This window comes from Rhinopithecus bieti, unplaced genomic scaffold (assembly GCF_001698545.2).
Source record: "Rhinopithecus bieti isolate Rb0 unplaced genomic scaffold, ASM169854v2 scaffold_21649, whole genome shotgun sequence".
Classification (NCBI taxonomy): Eukaryota; Metazoa; Chordata; class Mammalia; order Primates; family Cercopithecidae; genus Rhinopithecus; species Rhinopithecus bieti.
Genome location: NW_016811584.1, coordinates 2,451,352 through 2,473,360, shown reverse-complemented (window position 1 = coordinate 2,473,360; position 22,009 = coordinate 2,451,352). Strand labels below are relative to the sequence as shown.

Sequence of the window (22,009 nt, the reverse complement as noted above, 5' to 3'; positions counted from 1 at the left end):
TTTTTGAGACGCAGTCTCACCTTGTCACCTGGGCTGGAGGGCAATGGCGTGATCTCGGCTCACTGCAACCTCCGCCTCCCCGGTTCAAGCGATTCTCCTGACTCAGCCTCCCACAGAAAATTTTTAAAAACTCAGTAAATTAGACTTCATCAAAATTAAAAGCTATTGCTCAGTGAAAGACCCTGTTAAGAGGATGAAAAAACAAGCTACACACTGGGAGAAAATATTCACAAATCGCCTATCCAACAAAGACTTGTATCTAGAATATATAAGGAAGTCTTTAAACTCAACAGTATGAAAGCAAAAAATCTGATTAGAAAATGGGTAAAAACGGCCAGGCGCAGTGTCTTACGCCTGTAATCCAAGCACTTTGGGAGTCCGTGGCGGGCGGTTCGAGACTAGCCTGGTCAACACGGTGAAACCCCGTCGCTACTAGAAATACAAAATTAGTTGGGTGTGGTGGCACACACCTGTAACCCCAGCTACTAGGGGGGATGAGGCAGGAGGATCGCTTGAACTCGGGAGGCAGAGGTTGCAGTGAGCCGAGATTGTACCACTGCACTCCAGTCTGGGCTACAAGAGTGAAACTCCGCCTCAAAAAAGAAAGGAAAATAAAATGGGTAAAAGAAAAATAGGGTGACGCTGTAGCCCGTCGGGAGGCCCCACAGAGCCTCCACAGCCTCCAGCTTTCCCCAACCAAACGTCTCCGCCATCGGCTCCGCGGCGCTACCACGGCAGACGTGGAAGAAGGCGAGGAACCCTACGCCCTGACCTCTCAGTCCAGGAGCGCAGGCTCCAAGTCAGGGGGCGACAAGATGTTCTAGCTCAAGAAGTGGAAGCGGTGGCCGTGTGGAGCTGGGACGTGGAGTGCGATACGTGCGCCATCTGCAGAGTCCAGGTGATGGATGCCTGTCTCAGATGTCAAGCTGAAAACAAACAAGAGGACTGTGTTGTGGTCGTGGGAGAATGTAATCATTCCGTCCGCAACTGCTGCATGTCCCTGTGGGTGAAACAGAACAATCGCTGCCCACTCTGCCAGCAGGACTGGGTGGCCCAAAGAATCAGCAGATGAGAGTGGTTAGAAGCCTTCTTAGTGCAGTTGTTCAGAGCCTGGTGGATCTTGTTATCAAGTGCCCTTGGAAGGCTAGAACACTCCAGGGGATTAATTCTTCAAATAGGAGTTGATGGATCTGTGGTCCTTTGGGACTCTGATCAAAGGCTTGGTTTAGCATTTTGCCAGCTTTATTTTCAGAAATTCTCAGCAATTAAGAATATAATTTATTAAAGATGATCCTTTCTACCTCTGTGGTATGTGTCGCACACATAGCTTAGAAGTGCTATAAAAAAGGAGAGAACTCCAAATTGAATCACCTTTGTAATTTACCCATTTCTATACAACAGGTTGTGGAAGCAGTTTCATTCAGAGGATAACTTTTTGCATGCTTATGGTTGATCAGTTAAAAAAAAGAATGTTATAGTAACAAATAAAGTGCCTTCTCCCAAAAAAGAAAGATATGAACAGACATTTTACCATAGAGGATATATGGATGGCAAATAAGCATGCAAAAGATGTTCAACATCATTAGCCGTTATGGTAATACAAATTAAAACCATGATTCGTTTTCACTACATACCTGTTAGAATGGCTGAAATAAAAAACAGTGACAATTTCAGCTGACTTTTGACACCACTGACCATTTATTTCCTTTCTAACATTCCCTTGTATGTATTCATCTGGTTCTCTATTATTTCTCTGTTATCTCCATGGATTCCTCTTCCTTGACTGGCTGTAGTCACTCGTCTCTTTCCTTGAATCTCCCTGGATGATTCTCTCCTTTTCTGATTTCAACTACCTTTCATATATTGATGACTCCCAGAGACTGTTTTGCACAAATATGTCAGATTCAACGTGTCAAAAAAATAAGACCACAAGCTTCCTCCATAAGACTCCTTTTGCTCATTTTCTATTCTAGTTGTTATCACCATCTATCCGGTTACTCATGCTTAAAATACCTGAATCTGAACTTCTTTTTCCCCCTCCCCAACTACCTCCGTCCCATATACTTAGTCCCCAAGAGCTCTGTATAGTTCTCAAAACAGTCATTTTCTTGTCCTAGCCTTAGCTTAGAGCTTCATCTCGTCTTGACCATAGCAGCCAACAGCAGCTTTTCTTTTTCCTTTCCTTTTCTTTTCTTCTTTTGAGACAGGGTAGTCTTGCTCTGTCACCCAGGCTGGAATGCAATGGGGCAATCTAAGCTCACTGCAACGTCCACCTCCCAGGTTAAAGCAATTCTTGTGCCTTAGGCTCCCAAATAACTGGGATTACAGACACATGCCACCACGCCTGGCTAATTTTTTGTATTTTTAGTAGAGACAGGGTTTCACCATGTTGGCTAGGCTGGTCTCAAACTCCTGACCTCAAGTGATCCACCTGCTTCAGTTTCCCAAAGTGCTGGGATTACAGGTGTGAGCCACCATGCCCGGCCAGGAATTGCTTCTTAATCAACTACTATGATATCGAGCACCAAAAATAGTTACTTAATGAATGATTGATGGATGAATAAATATGAAAACACATGTTCAGTAAAATATAACAGCTGTTGTAATAGAAGTGTGAAGAGACTACAGTGAGGGCATAATATAGAAAGTTTTAAAAAAATTTTTTTCTGTTTTTTTGAGACAGTTTCTCACTCTGTCACCCAGGTTGGTGTGCAGGGGAGTGATCTTGGCTTACTGTAACACCTGCTTCCCAGGCTCAAGCGATCTTCTAGCCTCAGCCTCCTGAGGAACTGGGACTACAGGTGCGAGGCACCACGCTCAGCTAATTTTTATTTTTTATTTTTTTGTAGAGATGGGGTTTCCCATGTTGCCCAGACTGGTCTCTCACTCCTGAGCTGAAAGGGATCCACCTGCTTCGACCTCCCAAAGTGCTGGGATTACAGGCATGAGCCACCATGCTGGGCCAGGAAGTTTTCAAGAAAAATTTTGAAAGTACATCACTTGACTTAGATAGTGTTTTGCTAAGGAAGATTATATACTTTAATTCTAAGGGTCAAACATATTTTTATTTTAGGAGATGAAATGGTTTTAGAAAGGTATAAATTAAATATATGTAATTAGAATAATGAATTTAAATTTCATTTTTTCTGTCTTTTTTCTGCAACAAAAACCACATGCAATAAATTTCCTTTCACTATATAGTCATATAATAATTTTATTCAAGCTTAGTTTTCTATATAACATTTCAGTGCTTGACCCTGACCTGCTTTCTAGAACGGCTATAGGTTTGGGGTATTGAGAAAATATCATCTTTGTCTGTATAATTTATTTATTCGTGAGATACTTAACAAATATCCATGCATACTTGATCCTGTGCTAGATGCTGAAGATTGATGGGCAAGATGGACATACAAGCCCTTATGAAGCTTATACTTTAATGGGGAAGACATATAATAATCAAATAAACAAAATTTTTCTATTTTATTTAATAAATAAAATTGTGATAAGTACTCTGAAGAAAATACAGGGTAATATGGTCGATAGTGACTGGTGAGGGAGCAGGGCCATATTAGGCAGGTGGTTAGAGAAAGTATCCCTGAGGTGGTGACATTTATGGAAACCTGAATGGTAGGAAGGAGCCAGCCATGGAAAGACCAGGGGTTGAGAATTTCCCAACAGAGGGAACAGCTTAGTTTAAGTTACCTGAAGGAGAAAACAACTTGGTGTGTTCCAGGAACTGAAAGAAGGCCAGCTTGGCTAGAGCATGCTGATTGAGCTCATGGGAAGGTATAAAATAAACTTGAAAAGGGGATCAGGAGCCAAATATGAGGGCCTTTTGTAGGCTATGGTAAGGTGCTTGGATTTTACTCAGAGTGGCAATCGGAAGTCATTGGAGGATTCTACCCATGGGGATAACATAACCTGATTTACTATTAATGATAAAAAGTCACTTTGACAATTATATGAAAAAGCCCACTTAGATTCTTTAGAAGATGGATTGTGGCTACGGCAAAAGTATAAAAGAAGAACCAGGTAGTCGTACAAGATAACAGTCTAGGTGAGAGAGAATAGTTTAGACTAGAGTGATAGCAATAGAGCTAGAGAGAAATTGTTAGACTCAGGATATATTTTGGATGTAAATGCGACAGGACTTTCAGATAGGGTGCATGTGGAGGGTGAGGAAAAGAGGAACCAAGGATGATTCTTAGGCTTTGGTCTGATTTTGCAGGGTAATTGGTGACACTTATTATTAAGATCATCTAGAGAGGAGGGGAGAGCTGGAGTAGTGAGAGGACTAAGTTCATTGCTAGACAGAGGTCAGCCCATTGATATAGTGAGGGATTGGGGACTATCACAAGACTTTTAAAATTAAGCAGTACATGGGCCAGGCATGGTGGCTCATGCCTGTAATCCCAGCACATTGGGAGGCCGAGTCAAGTGGATCATGAGGCCAGGAGTTTGAGGCCAGCCTGACCAACATGGTGAAACCCCGTCTCTACTAAAAAGAAAAAAATTAGCCGGGCATGGTGGCCCATGCCTGTAATCCCAGCTACTCAGGAGGCTGAGGCAGGAACATCGCTTGAACCCAGGAGGTGGAGGTTGCAGTGAGCCGAGATTGCGCCATTGCACTCCAGCCTGGGGAACAGAGGGCGACTCCATCTGAAAAAAAAAAAAAAAAAAAAAAAAATTAAGCAGTACATTAATGGAGTGGACATAGAAAATGTCTTCTGTAAGAATTTTGGAGTGAGCAACTAATAAAAAAAAATAAAAGTAAGAGACAAAAAATGTCCATCTAGGCTACACATTTAAAAAATCTTTTTATCTCAAAATAATTTTAGACATACGAAAGAGTTGCAAAAAAGAGTACAAAGAATTCCCCTGTATGCCTTATCTGTTCCCATAATGTTAACGTCTTTGCCTGTAACAATGATTACTGTGGTTGTTGCCAAATAGTAATTTTTCTATCATTTCTTTTACATTTTTTATTGGAATTCTGTAGTAAGAAAGAACTTTTAATTTTTTTCTTCATTTATTCATTCATTTAGATCAGTGTGGACTATAGATTTTCTTTTAACCATTAAGTTATAATGTATTATTATTAATAATAATAATTATTTTTTAGAGATGGGGTTTTGCTCTATTGCCCAGGCTGGAGAGCAGTGTCGTGATCATAGCTCACTGGAGCTTTGAATTCCTGGGCTCAAGCCGTCCTCCCACCCCAGCCTCCTGAGTAGCTGGGATTACAGGCATGAGCCACAGGGCCTGGCTTTATTATTAATTTTGAAGTTCAGTTGTTCCACCTTTGACCAGTGGGAGCCCTTAAAGTTGACTCTCGTCTTTTTTTACATATCCCATCATTCTTTGAGCACGTCCTTACTTTCTGGCACAATAAGATGTTCCAGGATTATGCTATATATACTTTTTCTATTCTACCCCTGTAATCAGTAATTTCTCCACGGATTTTTGGCTCCTTTTGGTGGAGAATGGTATTTAAAAACCATGGTATGTGTGTAAAATGTGCTCCTCGATACTGAGTGTCATTGCTTCCTGGCTTTCTCAGCAGAAGATCTAGAAAATAATTATTTCTCTCTCTCTCTCTCTCAAAACCCATGGATTCATACTGATACCTCCTATTCCAGTAACACCCCAGGGTTCATTCTAGCCTGTCTGCCTTTCTCTAGCCTGTCTCCCTTCTCTGACAGTGAGGAATCTGGCTTTCATCCATTAGCCACAAGGTTTACTTATTTTGTTAAATCCTAGAGTATACATATATAATTTCAAAATTGCTAACTCATACTACTGCGAAAAACAAAACTGCTCACCATATTTTAATTTCATCTATAGTCTTTTGTACTTAGCATAAGGATATATGGTTAAAATATTGTGTTCAGTATTGGTTAGTTCTACACTCCTTTTCAGTAGGTAATTATGAATACATTTTCAGTTGGTAATTATTAATAACTTGAAATTCAGGTAGGTTCAGTGGTTGGTTTGTTTTCATTTGGAGTTTCTTTTCTCCCTTATTTATGTTGATATTTTTTACTTATACTTTGAGCAGGTAAAACAAAACAAGATTTAAAATCAGACCTATACCAAAAGTACACCTCAGAGAGCATCTCCCATCTCTTCTACCCTATTCCCATGCCCCCATACTTTCTATCTGTTCCAAGCTACTCTTTCATATGACCAATCTCATTAATTTTTGATTTATCCTTCCTGTGTTTAATTTTTTACAAATGAGCAGGTATGTTTTCTTATTTCCTTTTATCTTATACAAAATGCATCATACTGTAGATACTCTTGGATTTTTCTTTTTTGTTGTTTGTTTTTCTTTTTTCTTTTCTTTTTTTTTTTTTGAGACAGAGTCTTACTCTGTCACCCAGACTGGAGTGCAATGGCACAATCTCAGCTCACTGCAACCTCTGCCTCCCGGGTTCAAGCGATTCTCCTGCCTCAGGCTCCTGAGTAGCTGGGATTACAGGAGCCTGCCACCATGCCCAGTCAATTTTTGTATTTTTAGTAGAGACGGGGTTTCACCATGTTGGCCAGGCTGGTTTCAAACTCCTGATCTCAGGTGATCTGCCCGCCTCAGCCTCCCAAAGTGCTGAGGTTACAGGTGTGAGCCACTGCGCCTGGCAGTATTTTGTTTTTAACTAAATAATGTATCCTGGAAATCGCTCCACATCAATTTTTAGAGATCTTTCTCATTTTTCACCATTAGCTGCACAGAACACGAATGTATGCATCAGCCACTCTTAAATGTTTCCAGTATTTTGCTGCAATGAATACCTCGTATATGTGTGTTTTCATACTGTTGGAGGTATCGTTTTAATTTCTGTAAGTGGGACTTCAATATGTAGTGTTGTTAGATTTTGCAAAATTTCTCTCCAAAATGTGCTAGCAATTTATGAGAGTGTTTGCTTCCCCATAGTTTCACAAGAGAATGTGGGGGTCATATTTAAAAAAAATTTTGTCAGTCTGATATGTGACAGCTGGTATCTCAGGGTAGTTTAAATTTGCTTTCTGTAATTATGAGTAAGATTATACATTTTAAAATACGGTTTAAGTGCCATTTCAATTATATTTTTATTGTGAAATGTTGGTTTATATCTTCTGCCCATTTTTCTGTTGTAGTTTTGGTGTTATTTCCCCCTAAATGTTTACAAACTGTGATAAAATACACGTAACATAAAATCATCTTAACCTTAAGGGCACAGTTCAGTAGTATTTCCTTTTTTTTATTGTAATTTTTTAAATTTTAAGTTCCAGGATGCATGTGCGGAAAGTGCAGGTTTGTTACATAAGTATACGTGTGCCATGATGGTTTGCTGCACCTATTGACCCATCCTCTAAGTTCCCTCCCCTTGCCCTCCATCCCCCAATAGGCTCTGGTTTGTGGTGTTTCCCTCCCTGTGTCCATGTGTTCTCGTTGTTCACCTCCCACTTATGAGTGAGAACATGCGGTGTTTGGTTTTCCGTTCCTGTGTTAGTTTGCTGAGGATGATGGCTTCCAGCTTCATCCATGTCCCTGCAAAGGACATGATCTCATTCCTTTTTATGCCTGTGTAGTATTCCATGGTGTATATGTACCACTTTTTTTTTTTTTTCGAGATGAAGTCTCGCTCTGTCACCAGGCTGGAGTGCGGTGGGGCGATCTCAGCTCACTGCACTCTCCGCTTCCTGGGTTCAAGCAATTCTCTGCCTCAGCCTCCTGAGTAGCTGGGATCATAGGTGCTCACCACCACACTTGGCTAATTTTTTTGTATTTTAGTAGAGACGGAGTTTCACCATCTTGGCCAGGCTGGCCTTGAACTCCTGACCTCGTGATCCACCCACCTCGGCCTCCCAAAGTTCTGGGATCACAGGCGTGAGCCACCATGCCCGGCCATGTACCACATTTTCTTTATCCAGTCTATCATTGATAGGCATTTGGGTTGGTTCCATGACTTTGCTATTGTAAATAGTGCTGCAATAAACCTATGTGTGCATGTGTCTTTATAGTAAAATGATTTCTATGTCTTTGGGTGTGTTCCCAGTAATGGGTTTGCTGGGTCAAATGGTATTTCTGGTTCTAGATCTTTGAGGAATCGCCATACTGTCTTCCACAATAGTTGAACTAATTTACATTCCCACCAACAGCGTAAAAGCGTTCCTATTTCTCCACAGCCTCGCCAGCATCTCTTGTTTCAAAAATACGGAATGCTTCACAAATTTGTGTTCATCCTTGCACGGGGGCCATGCTAATCTTCTCTATATCATTCCAATTTTAGTATAAGTGCGGCCAAAGCAAGCACAGTTTAGTAGTATTTTCACATTCTTGTGCAGCGAATCTCCAGAACATTTTCATCTTGCAAAACTGAAACTCTATACTTCTTAAATAACAACTCCTCATTTCCTCTTCCCTGTAGCCCCTGGCAACTACTATTTTGTTTTCTGTTTCTATAAATTTAAATGCTCTATTTACTTCATATAAGTGGAATAATGCAATACTTGTTTTCTTGTGACTGGCTTATTTCACTTAGCATAATGTCCTTAAGGTTCTCCCATCCCCTAAATTTTAAAGCATTCTTTACACTTTGTCTGAGATGTATGTTGCAAATATTGTCTGCCAGATTGTCAATTGTCTTTTGACATTTTAAATTGTTTTTGTTATACTAACCTTTATGTTTTTATGTAGTAAAAATTAATCTATCACTCGTTTCCTTTTTTATATCTAGTATTTGAATCATAGCTAGGAAGGTTTTTCCTATACTCAAATTATAAAAGACTTCATCTATGTTTTTCTTCCTGATCCTTGTGTAGTTTCATTGTTTAAGTTAAATTCTGGAGTTTATTCTTATGTATGATGGAAGGTATGAATTATTTTATCTTTTTCCAAATGGCTAACCAGTTGTTCCAGAAATAGTTCTTAAAACCTTCATATTTTTCCCAGTGTTTTGAGATGCCATGTTTATCATGTGCTAAATTTTCTGTTATACTGGTATATTTTTGGACTTTCTGTTGTTTTCCACTGGTCTGTCTATTCATACACCTGTGCTACACCACACTTTCTGGTGTGTTCTAATGTCTCGTAGGGCTAGCCCTCCATTGCAGATTTTCTTTCTCAGGGTTTTCTTGGCTGTTCTTGCATGTTTATTTTTCACATGAACTTTAGGATCAACTTATTTAATTCCGTAAAAATGTATGTAGATATTTTTATCGGTATTGTGTTAAATTAATTTTGGGAAAACTGAAATTTTCATGACGCTAAAATGTCTTTACTAAGATCAAGTGTCTTTTCATTCATTCATGTCTATTTTTAGTCAGACTATTCATTCTTATGGGAGAATTTGTGAAATTATATTATACTGCTATTGTACTGGAATATAATCTCAAGAGAGCATGGGCCTTGTCTGTTTTGTTCAGCTACTATGTACTCAGCGTTTAGAACAATGTCTGAATATTTGTTGAATTGGTGGATATATTATAATAATAAGTTAGATAATAAGGAATAATAAGTTAAAGAATCTTTGTTTTGCCTTGAGAAAATGAAGACTATGCTAAGAATGTTAATTTGGCAAGAATTCATCATAAATAAAGAAAAAGATAAAATTGTTTCTTTGTAGGATGTACTTTTGGATTAAACAGTTTTTATTCTGAAAATATTATTTTTCAGAATATTTTTAATCTGAAAAAATGTTGTCTTAGGAAGAGAGAGTTCAGGAATTACACTGAAATGATACAACCATGCAGAACATTTAATTTTTTTCTTATGTTCTCAGTTCAACTACATTTATATGAAGCAATGTGTAGAAAGTAGTCCTATAGTACCTATTCAGCAGGAATGGCTGGATCACATGTTAAGGCTGATACCTGAGTCTTTAAAGGAAGGGAAAGAAAGAGAAGAACTCCTTGAAAGTCTTATAAATGAGGTGTCAAGTGACTTTGAAAACAGCATGAAGAGATATTTGGGTAAGTAGCATCTAACACATACCACGCTTCTTTCACCTTTGCCTCCCCCCAACCCCACTGAGTCAAAAATAGAAATAAGCAAAATGAATAATGAACACTATATATTTAAACTATATCTATTTTTTTCTTTTCTTTTTCTTTTTTTCTTCGAGACACGATCTCTGTAGCCCAGGCTGGAGTGCAGTGGTGCTATTTCAGCTCACTGCAGCCTCCACCTGCTGAGTTGAAGCGATTCCCCTACCTCAGCCTCCTGAGTACCAGAAACTTCAGGCACGCACCACTATGCCCAGCTGATTTTTTTTATTTTTTGGTAGCGATGTGGTTTCACCATGTTGACCAAGCTGGTCTCGAACTCCTGAGCTGAAGCCATCCGCCCATCTCAGCCTCCCAAAGTGCTGGGATTATTTTTTGTGACGGAGTCTCACTCTGTTGCCCAGGCTAGAGTGCAGTGGTACAATCTCGGCTCAATGCAACTTCCACCTCCCAGGTTCAAGCAATTCTCCTGCCTCAGCCTCCCGAGTAGCTGGGACTACAGGTGCCTGCCACCATACCCAGCTAATTTTTGTATTTTTAGTAGAGATGGAGTTTCACCATGTTGGTCAGGCTGCTCTCGAACTCCTGACCTCAGGTGATCTGCCTTCCTTGGCCTCCCAAGGTGCTGGGATTACAGGCATGAGCCACTGTGCTCGGCCTCCATGTTGTATAATCTCTTGAACTTGTTCCCTCCTATCTAACTGAAATTTTGTAGCCTGTGACTAACATTCCAGTCCCTGGTAGCCACCATGAAATGCATTTTTTTTAAGTGGCCATGCTAGTGACTTTTGAGTAGATGGAATGCGAAAAACTAAGATCTTATTAAAGCTTTTATTTATCTGAACTCTCCTCTAAAGTAAGGCCAAAATAGTACCAAGAACTTGATTTTGTTTCAAATAAAGGAGTTTTTTCTTACATTCCTTTTAATGCATAGTAAACTATACCATCCAAAACCAAAAGTTAGAAACTTTGATATTAATAGATTGTGCAGAGATTTTCAAGAAGCATTAATATGTCTGTGTATTTTAGTGCAGAGCGTTCTTGTGAAACCACCAGTTAAATGGCTTGAAGATGAAGGAGGTCCTTTACCTGAATCTCCTGTGTGAGTAAATTAGTTTACAAACAGTACTTCATCCAATTTTTGATATAGATAAAAAATAAACTGATCTTATATTCAAGTCTACAGTTGTGATGCTCAAAGGTATTTTGACCACATAAAAAAAAAAGTACTCTTGTTTTTCCCCCAGAGGTACCCTCTCTACTATGCTTGTTTAGTTCTACATGCATAACTGGGGAGATCTTTATGAATGCATAGCTTAACTTAGCCTTGATAAGCTTTGGTATATGCCAGACAGATTTCTCCAGCCCTTTTCTTTAGTCCTAAAGACTGTGTTCTTTCATTTTCTCCTGGGATACCTGAGCCAAAGCACAGTGGAAGTTAGCAGAGCTCTCAGATCTGGCCCATCAGTACTCACAAATTATTTCTGTTCTCTCTGAAGATAATGCAGTATTGAGTTCTTGACGTGTTTTTATTAAATGCATATATCTTAAGGTTCCCATTGCTGACCACAGTTCCCTCTTCTCAAGCCCCAGTTTTCTCACTTCAATACTAATTTCATGTTATAAGCATTATTTCCTAAAGTTTAGGGTGTATTATAATCATGTTCGATATGGTGTTTTGCTTTTCCAGAGGCCTGGATTATTCTAATCCTTGGCGTTCTAGCTATGTGCAGGCAAGAAATCAAATATTCTCTAATTTGTACATTGTTCATCCAACTATGAAAATGTTACTGGACCTTGGTTATACAACATTTGCTGATACAGTTTTGTTGGACTTTACAGGAATTAGGTAAAATCCTGTATTTATTAATTAAATTTAAAATTTGAATGTCTCCTTGCTTGAGTCTATATTTTTGACTGTATAATTTCTAAAACAGATCCCTAAATCTTCAACACTTTTCTCTAGATTTTAGAGTTTTAAAAAATGTATCTTGTTTGTTTCAACAATTGTGTGTGTGTGTGTGTGTGTGTGTGTGTCTGTGTGTGTGTGTGTGTGTGTTTCGTGATGGAGTCTTGCTCTGTCACCCAGGCTGGAGTGCAATGGTGCGATCTCGGCTCACTGCGACCTCTGCCTCCCTAGTTCAAGCGATTCTCCTGCCTCAGCCTCCCAAGTAGCTGGGATTACAGGCACACACCACCACGCCCAGCTAATTTTGTATTTTAGTAGAGATGGGGTTTTACCACATTGGCCAGATTGGTCTCAAACTCCTGACCTAATGATCTGCCTGCCTCAGCCTCCCAAAGTGCTGGGATTACAGGTGTGAACCACCATGCCCGGCCCAACAATTGTGTTTTAAGACCAATATGTATCATTTGCTTCAAATCATATTTCTTTTCTCGTAAATAGAGCTAAAGGTCCAATTGACTGTGAATCACTGAAAACTGATCTATCAATACAAGCTAGAAAAGCAGAAGAAAAGATAATGAATACATGGTATCCAAAGGTTATAAATCTCTTTACTAAGAAGGAGGCACTAGAAGGTGTTAAACCTGAAAATTGGATGCATTTTATAGCTGTGTTTCCACACTTATGTCAAATCAGGTAAATACACTTTATGTATATCAAATGATAATGTTATTAAAATTAGTTCAGAATTTTAAATAGAATTCTATGTAAACATAGTGCTAAGTAATTATTTTGAAATAAATTAAAATATTTCTCATGCAATTTTATTTAAATAATTTTAGCAGAAAATACTGAGTTTCTGAAACTATTTAAAATGAAAGGAAATCTAGAAGTATATGTTAGTATTATGAGTAATTACTTGGCTCATGCCTAAAGGATATATAAGTTAATTATAGCTTTATTTAGAGTATGTTAACAAAAGAATTATTCTAGTAACATATTTTGAATTTATTAAATTTCGAGTTGGTTGATTCTCATTTCGTTCTCAGTAAAATCTTGGTTTAAAATGTTATTGATCATTGTATAAGAGGTATCCAGTGGAAAAAAATTTTAAAGTTATTGATAATCTTTAAATGACAAATAGGGAATTTTTAATTTTATGAAATTATATTTATGGCCCCCCCAAATTTTTACTATTGTAGATATACAATTCTAGAAAAATAGTTTTGAAGAAAAACTTGCCCTTTTGGTAAAGACCTCCAACAATTCCATGAATTTTGTCTTGCATATTTAAAAGGATAATATACATATTTAATATCTAGTATGTAATGCTGTAACTAATATACATGGTTTCCTTTCTACCTTTACCCTCTTAAGAGGACTGTGATTATTTAATAAAAGTAAAGAGATGAGGAATGTCTTGAAGATAATTTAGAACCGTGTTTGTCTGCTGGGGGAAATTCCCAACAGTTGGTTCTCTATAAGAGCATTATTCGTATTTTAGAAGCTCCTTGTGCACATTTCTAAGTTCCAGTGACTTTACTTTCATTCAGTAGTGTGCTAGAAATATGGCTGTCTAGAAAAGAAAATCACCCTTAGGCTGGCCACGGTGGCTCACACCTATAATACTAGCACTTTGGGAGGTCCAGGCAGGTGGATCACTTGAGCTCAGGAGTTCAAGACCAGCCTGGCCAACATGGCAAAACCTCCTCTCTACTAAAAATACAAAAATTAGCCAGGCATGGTGGCATATGCTTGTAATCTCAGCCTCTCAGGAGGCTGAGGCACAAGAATAGTTTGAGACCGAGAGGTGGAGGTTGTGGTGAGCCCAGATTGTGCCACTGCATTCCAGCCTGGGCAACAGAGTGAGACTCTGTCAGAACATAATAAATAAATAAAAAAGAAAATTACCCTGATTTGTAGTGTTTGTTGACTTCTGTGGTGTAAATATTCCCACCGTGGTAAATTTCGAGCTTCTAAGAGTTTAACAACTGGCTCACAAAATTCTTGAATATTTAACAATTGACTCTTGAGAGAACAGGAGCTAGCTCTGGCATTCCACTGTACCTCATTCCATGTGCATGTCCCCCCATTACACCTTTACCTCTGGCTGTCAGGCCTCCCCTCCCTTCAGTCTCTACCATGTTGTTTAATCTTTTGGAACATTTTCTGTACCAGGGACAGAATTACTAAAGAATGTGAAAAATTCTGAGTCTCCATTTTAAGATTGTTGATATTCTATTAAAAAATTAAGGTTTGGCTGGGTGTGGTGGCTCACGCCTGTAATCTCAGCACTTTGGGAGGCTAAGGTGGGAGGATCACTTGAGCCCAGGAGTTCAAGACCAGCCTGGGAAACAAAGTGAGACACTGTCTCTAGAAAAAAAATAAAAAATTAGCCAGGCATGGTGGCTTAGGCCTATTGTCCCAGCTACTCAGGAGGCTGAGGTGGGAGGATTGCTTGAGCCCCGGATCCCAGGAGCTCGAGTCTACTGTGAACTATGATTGTGCCACTGCACTCCAGCTTGGGCAACAGAGCAAGACCCAGTCTTAAAAAACAAAAACAGTCTGGGCACAGTGGCTCACACCTATAATCCCAGCAGTTTGGGAGGCCGAGGTGGGTGGATTACCTGAGGTCAGGAGTTCGAGACCAGCCTGGCCAACATGGTGAAACCCTGTCTCTACTAAAACTACAAAATTTAGTCAGGCATGGTGGCAGGCACCTATAATCCCAGCTACTCAGGAGGCTGAGGCAGGAGAATTACTTGAGCCCGTTGAGCCCGGGAGACGGATATAGTGAGCCGAGATCGTGCCATTGCACTCCAGCCTGGCCGACAGAGTGAGACTCTGTCTCAAAACAAAAACAAAAACAAAAAAACCAAAACCAAAAACAAAATTAGATTTTGCATATAATGTTCTATTTATTGTTTTAGGTTACATTTGTTAATGTATGTTCTCACTTATTTGTGGGAGCTAAAAATTAAAACAGTTGAACTCATGGAGATAAAGAATAGAAGGATGGTTACCAGAGGCTGGGAAAGGTAGTGGGAGAAGTGAGCACGGGGGGTGGTAAGTGGGGATATTTAATGGGTACCAAAAAGTTAGAAAGAATAAATAAGCTGAGTGTGGTGGCTCATGCCTACAATCCCAGCACTGTGGGAGGCTGAAGCAGGTGGGTCACTTGAGCTCAGGAGTTTGAGACCAGCCATGAGCAACATGGCAAAACCCTGCCTCTACAAAAAATACAAAAATTAGCCAGGCATGGTAGCATGTGCATGTAGTTCCAGCTACTCAGGAGACTGAGGTGGGAGGATGGCCTGAGCCCAGCAGGCAGAGGTTGCAGTAAGTCGAGGTCTTGCCATTGCACTCTAACCTGGGCAGCCCTGTCTCAAAAACAAAAAACAAACAAACAAACAAACAAAAAGAATGAATGAATAAGACCTAGTATTTACTAGTACAACTGGGTAACTACAGCAAAACATAATTTAATCATCCCTTTCAAAATAACTAAAAGAGTATAATTAGATTGTTTGTAACACGAAGGATAAATACTTGAAGTGATAGAAATCCCATTTACCCTGATGTGACTATTACACATTACATTCCTATATCAGAATATCTCTTGTAACCTTTATATACACCTACTATGTACCCACAAATATTAAAAATTAATAAGAACATATCATGCTGATTAGCTGGGTGTGGTGGCATGCATCGTAGTCCCAGCTACTCAGGAGGCTGAGGCAGGAGGATTGCCTGAGCCCAGGAGTTCAAGGTTACAGTGAGCTATGATGGCACCACTGCACTGCAGTCTGGGCAACAGAGTGAGACACTGTCTTAAAAAAAAAAAAATATATATATATATATACACACACACACATACACACACAGAGGGAANACACAAATATATATATATATATATATATATATGTATATATATGTGTGTGTGTGTGTGTGTATACGCATGTATATATAGTATGCTGAATGAAGATAATTTTCAAGATTAAATGGATTGATAGGATGTTTTAATTATAGACGATTATAATCAGATATAGACAATTATAATCAGTTTACTGATGTTAGTTAAAAGTTGAATTTGTACTCTCTAAAGTAATAATGATTTATATCATGCAGCTAAAGGATCTCTTAAGGAGAACTGTAGAAGGATTTGTAAAACTCTTTGACCCAAAAGATCAAGAAAGGCTGCCAATATTTAAGATGGAATTGACATTTGATGATGACAAAATGGAATTTTATCCTACCTTTCAAGATTTGGAAGATAATGTTTTGAGTTTGGTAGAACGAATAGCCGAAGCTCTGCAGGTATTACATCTTTACCCATTGGGTTTCTTTATGTGGCTCTTTTAAAGAATTTTAAATTATTTGAGTCGAATCTCTATGAAGTGTATATGTACATAAAATGTTATGACTCTTTGTGTTATTTTCCTCCCTCAATTATTTTAAATTAGAAATTGCTTTCTCTTTGAAAAAGTCTCTTGGCTGGAGATGACATCTTCCTTCTTAGAACTTTTCTTGTAGCTATGAATTGATTTTTTTTTTTTTTGCATGTTTCATCTCTACTGAGTTGTGAGCTTCTTAAGAACAAGATCTAATTAATATTTGTTCTTTCTAGAGCTTTCTGGTATAATTACTTTGTCAATAAATATTAGTCAATAAATATTTGTCGGCCGGGCACAGTGGCTCACGCCTGTAATCCCAGCACTTTAGGAGGCCGAGGCAGGCGGAACACGAGGTCAGGAGATCGAGACCATCTTGACTAACATGGTGAAGCCCCATCTCTACTAAAAATACAAAAATTAGATGGGTGTGGTGGCACGTGCCTGTAATCCCAGTTGCTCGGGAGGCTGAGGCAAGAGAATCGCTTGAACCAGGGAGTTGGAGGCTTGAACCAAGATCACGCCACTGCACTCCAGCCTGGTGACAGAGCAAGACTCTGTCTCAAAAATATTTGTTAAATATTTATTTGTCAATAAATAATTAGTCAATAAATATTTGTTGAATGATAGAAAACTAACGCAACTTAAGGTTTTCTTTGTTTTGTTTTGTTTAAGACAGGGTCTCACTATTGACCTAGGCTGAAGTGCAGTGGCTATTCACAGACATGATCATAGCACATTGCTGCCTCGAACTCCTGGGCTCAAGTGATCTTCTTGCCTCAGTTTCCCAAGTAGCTGGAACTATAGTCACGTGCTGCTGCACCTGGCCCAACTGGTTTTATGTTAGACTACAAACTATACAATTTTAAATCATTATTTTGTATCAAGTTATTTTTTCTTCGGCCACTGAAATCTGAAAAGAATGTTTAAAAATATAGTATAAGATCTACATATAGGCCCGGCGCAGTGGCTCACGCCTGTAATCCTAACACTTTGGGAGGACGAGGTGGGCGGATCGCCTGAGCTCAGGAGTTCGAGACCAGCCTTACCAACATGGTGAAACACCATCTCTACTAAAATACAAAAAATAGGCCAGGTACGCTGGCTCACGCCTGTAATCCCAGCACTTTGGGAGGCCGAGGCAGGCGGATCACGAGATCAGGAAGTCGAGACCAGCCTGACCAACATGGTGAAACCCTGTCTAAAAATACAAAAATTAGCTGGGTGTGGTGGCATTTGCCTGTAATCCCAGCTACTCAAAAGGCTGAGGCAGGAGAAGCGCTTGAACCCGGGAGGCGGAGGTTGCAGTGAGCCGAGATCTCACCGCTGCACTCCAGCCTGGGTGACAGAGCAAGACTCCGTCTCAAAAAAAAAATCTACATATAGATTAATTATACAGTTAGATATTTATTATATACATTGCTGTTATTTTTATTTCCATTAGAATGTCCAAACAATCCCCTCTTGGCTGTCAGGAACTTCAACACCAGTAAATCTTGACACAGAACTTCCTGAACACGTGTTACACTGGGCTGTTGATACACTGAAGGCAGCAGTACATCGGAACTTAGAAGGTGCAAGAAAACATTATGAGACATATGGTGTGTATGACATATATAATATTATACCATTTTGTCATCATTTTATTTGCGCTAGAATTTGGTCAGGTGTCTGTTTGCCTGGGGCTGCCATGAAAGGACAGGGAGAGCCAGAAGTGAGCGTAGGCGTAGCTTTTGGCAGAGTCAAGAATCAAACCCAGTACATTTTGTTGTCCATTCCAAAGGGTGTGTGTGAACTGGAGCAGGGTGGTAAAGTCAAAGGCAGAGAGAAGAAATGTTGGAATAATTCAACGGTAAAAGCAAGGTAATTTCTGAGAATAGTTTCAAAGAGGCTATAGCTCAATTTTATTGGTCTGTAGTCTCCTCACGTGTGTGTGAGGTCAGGATGTGTGGTTGTTCTTTGACATTCTATTAACCACCATCTTCTATTAATTGGTGTATCTGTACCCCAAGTCATTCTTAAAAGTCTCAAATACTCTATTACCTTTGTTTTGAAATGTCTGTGTTTAACTTGGTTTGCTTTTATTCTACCCATTTTCTTAAAATATAGTAAATCATATGTGTTAATACTCTTATTAATAATAATATTTAATTGAGTCGGTTCCCCATTCCATGATCATATAAAAAAAGTTTTATCTTCTAAAAAGGATATTACTGAGATTTTAATTAGATTATTAATTTTCAGTTGAAAAATATAACTGGCTCCTTGATGGGACTGCGGTTGAGAATATAGAGACTTTTCAGACAGAAGATCATACTTTTGATGAATATACAGAGGTAAGTGGTAATTCTGTTTTTATTAATGTGTTTTGAATTTTTTGTAACATTAGGATCTTTCCATTCTAAAAGTAAATGCTTAAATAGAATTTCTTATTTAAAATATAATTTCAGCAAAACTCATTGTCTTACCTTATAATTTCTTTAGTCATTCATTTACTCATTTATTAATTCAATAAAAATTTCCTTATCACATTCAGGCACCTAGCAAGATTTGGTGATGCAAAAATAAATGATAGGGTGGGAATGGTGGCTCTTGCCTGTAATCCCAGCACTTTGAAAGGCCAAGGCAAAAGGATTGCTTGAGCCCAGGAATTTGAGACCAGCCTGGGCAACATAGTGAGACCCTGTCTCTACGAAAGTTTTTTTTTTTGTTTGTTTGTTTTTTTAATTAGCCAGGTATGGTGGTGCATGCCTATAGTCCTTCTTACTCAGGAGGCTGAGGCAAGAGGATCACTTGAGCCCGGGAGGTTGAGGCTGCAGTGAGCTCTGATTGCACCACTGTACTCCAGCTGGGCAACAGGGCGAGACCCTGTCTAAAAAAAAATACACAACCATGGTCTTCAGGAGCTTATATTTGGCCTGGAAGCCTGACATGGAAATAACAATTATGAAGTATTGAGATAAGTACTAGAATAGAGATATGGACAAAGTGTTGTTTGTTTTGGGAAATTGGTGAAGATATTATGCAAGAAGTGAAATGTGAGTTGGGCTTTGAAGTAGATTTTATAGGTGGAGAAGGGAGGGGATGTAGCATGAACCAAGGTGTTCAGAGAACATAAATGAACGAAAATGGTTAAATCATAGGTAACGGGGACACAGTACATGGAAGATTTAGAATATGATGAAGTTCGAAGTGTAAGTTGGAGCCACATGGGAAAATCCTGGAGTATCTTGCTCAAGAGTTTGTACTTTGTTCTGAAGGTTTTTAGCCATGGAAGTAATCTATTTGGATCTGAGTTTTAGAAAGATAATTCTGGGCCAGGTGCAGTGGCTCACACCTTTAATCTCAGTACTTTAGGAGGCCAAGGTGGGTGGATCATGGGAGGTCAGGAGTTCGAGACCAGCCTGGCCAACATGGCGAAACCCCGTCTCTACTAAAAATAAAAAATTAGCCAAGCATGGTTGTCCATGCCTGTAATCCCAGCTACTAGGGGGACTGAGGAGTAGGATTGCTTGAACCTGGGAGGTGAAGGTTGCAGTGAGCAGAGATCATGCTACTGCACTCCAGCCTGGGCAACAGAATGAACAAAATATAATGAAATTATATTTTAAATAATTTAAATAACAGAATCTCAAAAAAAAAAAAAAAAAAAAAAAGATTTCTGGTAGTACTGGGGAAAAGGCAATTGAAAGAGAAAAGACTCGTACCTCCTCAAGTGACCTTGTTCTATTGGTTAAAACTGGCCTAATATTTCTTCATTTTCCTTCTTTCTATTGACTGTTTAGATTTTTAAATGTATATTTTATACATTTTAATTTTTCTAACATCTTAAATATTAAACATATACAGTTTTTTTATTTATTTTTTTTGAGACAGAGTCTCACTCTATTGCCCAGGCTGGAGTACAGTGGCATGATCATGGCTCACTACAGCCTTAACCTCCCGGGTTCAAGCAGTCCTCCACTTCAGCCTCCCGAGTAGCTGAGACTAGAAGCGTACACCTCCTGGCTAATTTTTCTTTTAAGTTTTTTTTTTTTTTTGAGATGGGGTCTCCTTACGTTTCCCTGGGTGGTTTTGAACTTCTACACTCAAGCAATCCTCCCACCTTGGCCTCTCAAAGTGTTGGGATTGCAGGCATGAGCCACCACACCCAGCCTGTACAGATAAATTGAAGGAATTTTACAAAGCATACCACCTACATTCTAGGATTTTGCTATATTTATTTGTCATTCCATCCATTTTAAAAATTCTTTATTGATTTCAAGAGAAATTAACTTTAAAAAATCAACTTGAGATTTAGTTTATATACAATAAAATGTACCTATTTTAATTGTACAGTTATATATGAGTTTTGACAAATGTGTACACTCATGTAACCATCACCAGAATCAAGATGTAGAACATTTCTCCTACCTCAGAAAGTTTTCTTATACCCCGTCCTGGTCAATTCTCCCCAACTCTGACCTCAGGAAACTGCTGGCATGCTTTCTGTTACTATAGATTAGGTTTTTGTTTTCTAAAGTTTCAGATAAATAGAGTCATAAATACATATACTCTTTTGCATCTGATTTCTTTTATTAGCATAAAGTTTTTGAGATTTATCTGTGTTGTGTGTATCAGTAGTTATTCCTCTTTTGTTTGTTTTTGTTTGTTTTGTTTTGTGTGTATATGTGTGTTTTTTGTTTTGTTTTTGAGACGGAGTCTTGCTCTGTTGCCCAGGCTAGAGTGCAGTGGTGCAATCTCGGCTCACTGCAAACTCTGCCTCCCAGGTTCAAGCCATTCTCCTGCTTGAGCCTCCCGAGTGGCTGGGACTACAGGCGCCCGCCACCACGGCTGGCTAATTTTTTGTATTTTTAGTAGAGAAGGGGTTTCACCGTGTTAGCCAGGATGGTCTCGACCTCCTGACCTCATGGTCCGCCACCTCGGCCTCCCAAAGTGCTGGGATTACAGGTGTGAGCCACCGCGCCCAGCCTAGCTTATTTCTTTTATTGCTTAGTAGTATTTCACTGTATAGATATACAGTTTCTTTATTCATTCACATTTTGATGGGTATTTGAGATGTTTCCAGTTTTTGGCTATTATGAATAAAGTTACTATGGTCTTCTGTTTACAAGTCTTTGTGCGAACATATGCTTTCATTTCTCTTTCTAGGAGTTGGATTGCTGCGTGGTATGGGAAGTGTATGTTTAACTTTTAAAGAAACTGTTAAGCCAGGCATAGTAGCTTGCACCTGTAGTCTCAGCTACTCAGGAGGCTGAGGTGAAAGGATTACCGGAGCCTAGGAGTTCGAGTCTGCAGTGAGTTATGATCATGACACTGCACTCCAACTCGGGTGACAGAGCAAAACTCTTGTCTCAAAAAACAGAAGAAACTTAAATTTCTCTCAAAGTTGTTATGTCATGTACAATCTCACCAGCAGTGTATGAGATGTCCAGTTCTTCCACATCCTTTTCAGCGTTCGGGATTATCAGTCTTTTACTTTTTATTACTGTTTTATTTTTTCCCACTGCACTTTCACATCTAGATTACCAGCCTTTTTAAGTTCATGTGTATATTGGTATCCCATTGTGGTTTTAATTTGCGTTTCCTTAATGACTAATGATGTTTAGCATCTTTTAACATGTCACATTCCATCTGTGTATCTTTTTATTAATAAAAATAAAGTGTCTCTTAATTGTTTGTACATTTTAAATTGGGTTTTTATGTTTTATTGTGGAGCTATAAT

The 22,009-nt window shown here is 39.0% G+C and overlaps 1 protein-coding gene and 1 pseudogene across 1 annotated transcript in view; both read left to right on the top strand.

Moving 5' to 3' along the window:
* DNAH12 (dynein axonemal heavy chain 12) overlaps window positions 1-22,009 on the top strand; it is a 245,562-nt gene that overhangs the window by 24,131 nt on the left and 199,422 nt on the right. The window contains 9 exon segments of the mRNA XM_017894137.1: window positions 9,762-9,951; window positions 11,014-11,086; window positions 11,675-11,833; window positions 12,392-12,534; window positions 12,537-12,586; window positions 16,022-16,210; window positions 17,729-17,885; window positions 18,529-18,620; window positions 21,436-21,462. Coding sequence (XP_017749626.1) covers window positions 9,762-9,951; window positions 11,014-11,086; window positions 11,675-11,833; window positions 12,392-12,534; window positions 12,537-12,586; window positions 16,022-16,210; window positions 17,729-17,885; window positions 18,529-18,620; window positions 21,436-21,462 — 1,080 coding nt within the window.
* Window positions 321-1,072, top strand: LOC108543581 (RING-box protein 2 pseudogene; annotated as a pseudogene).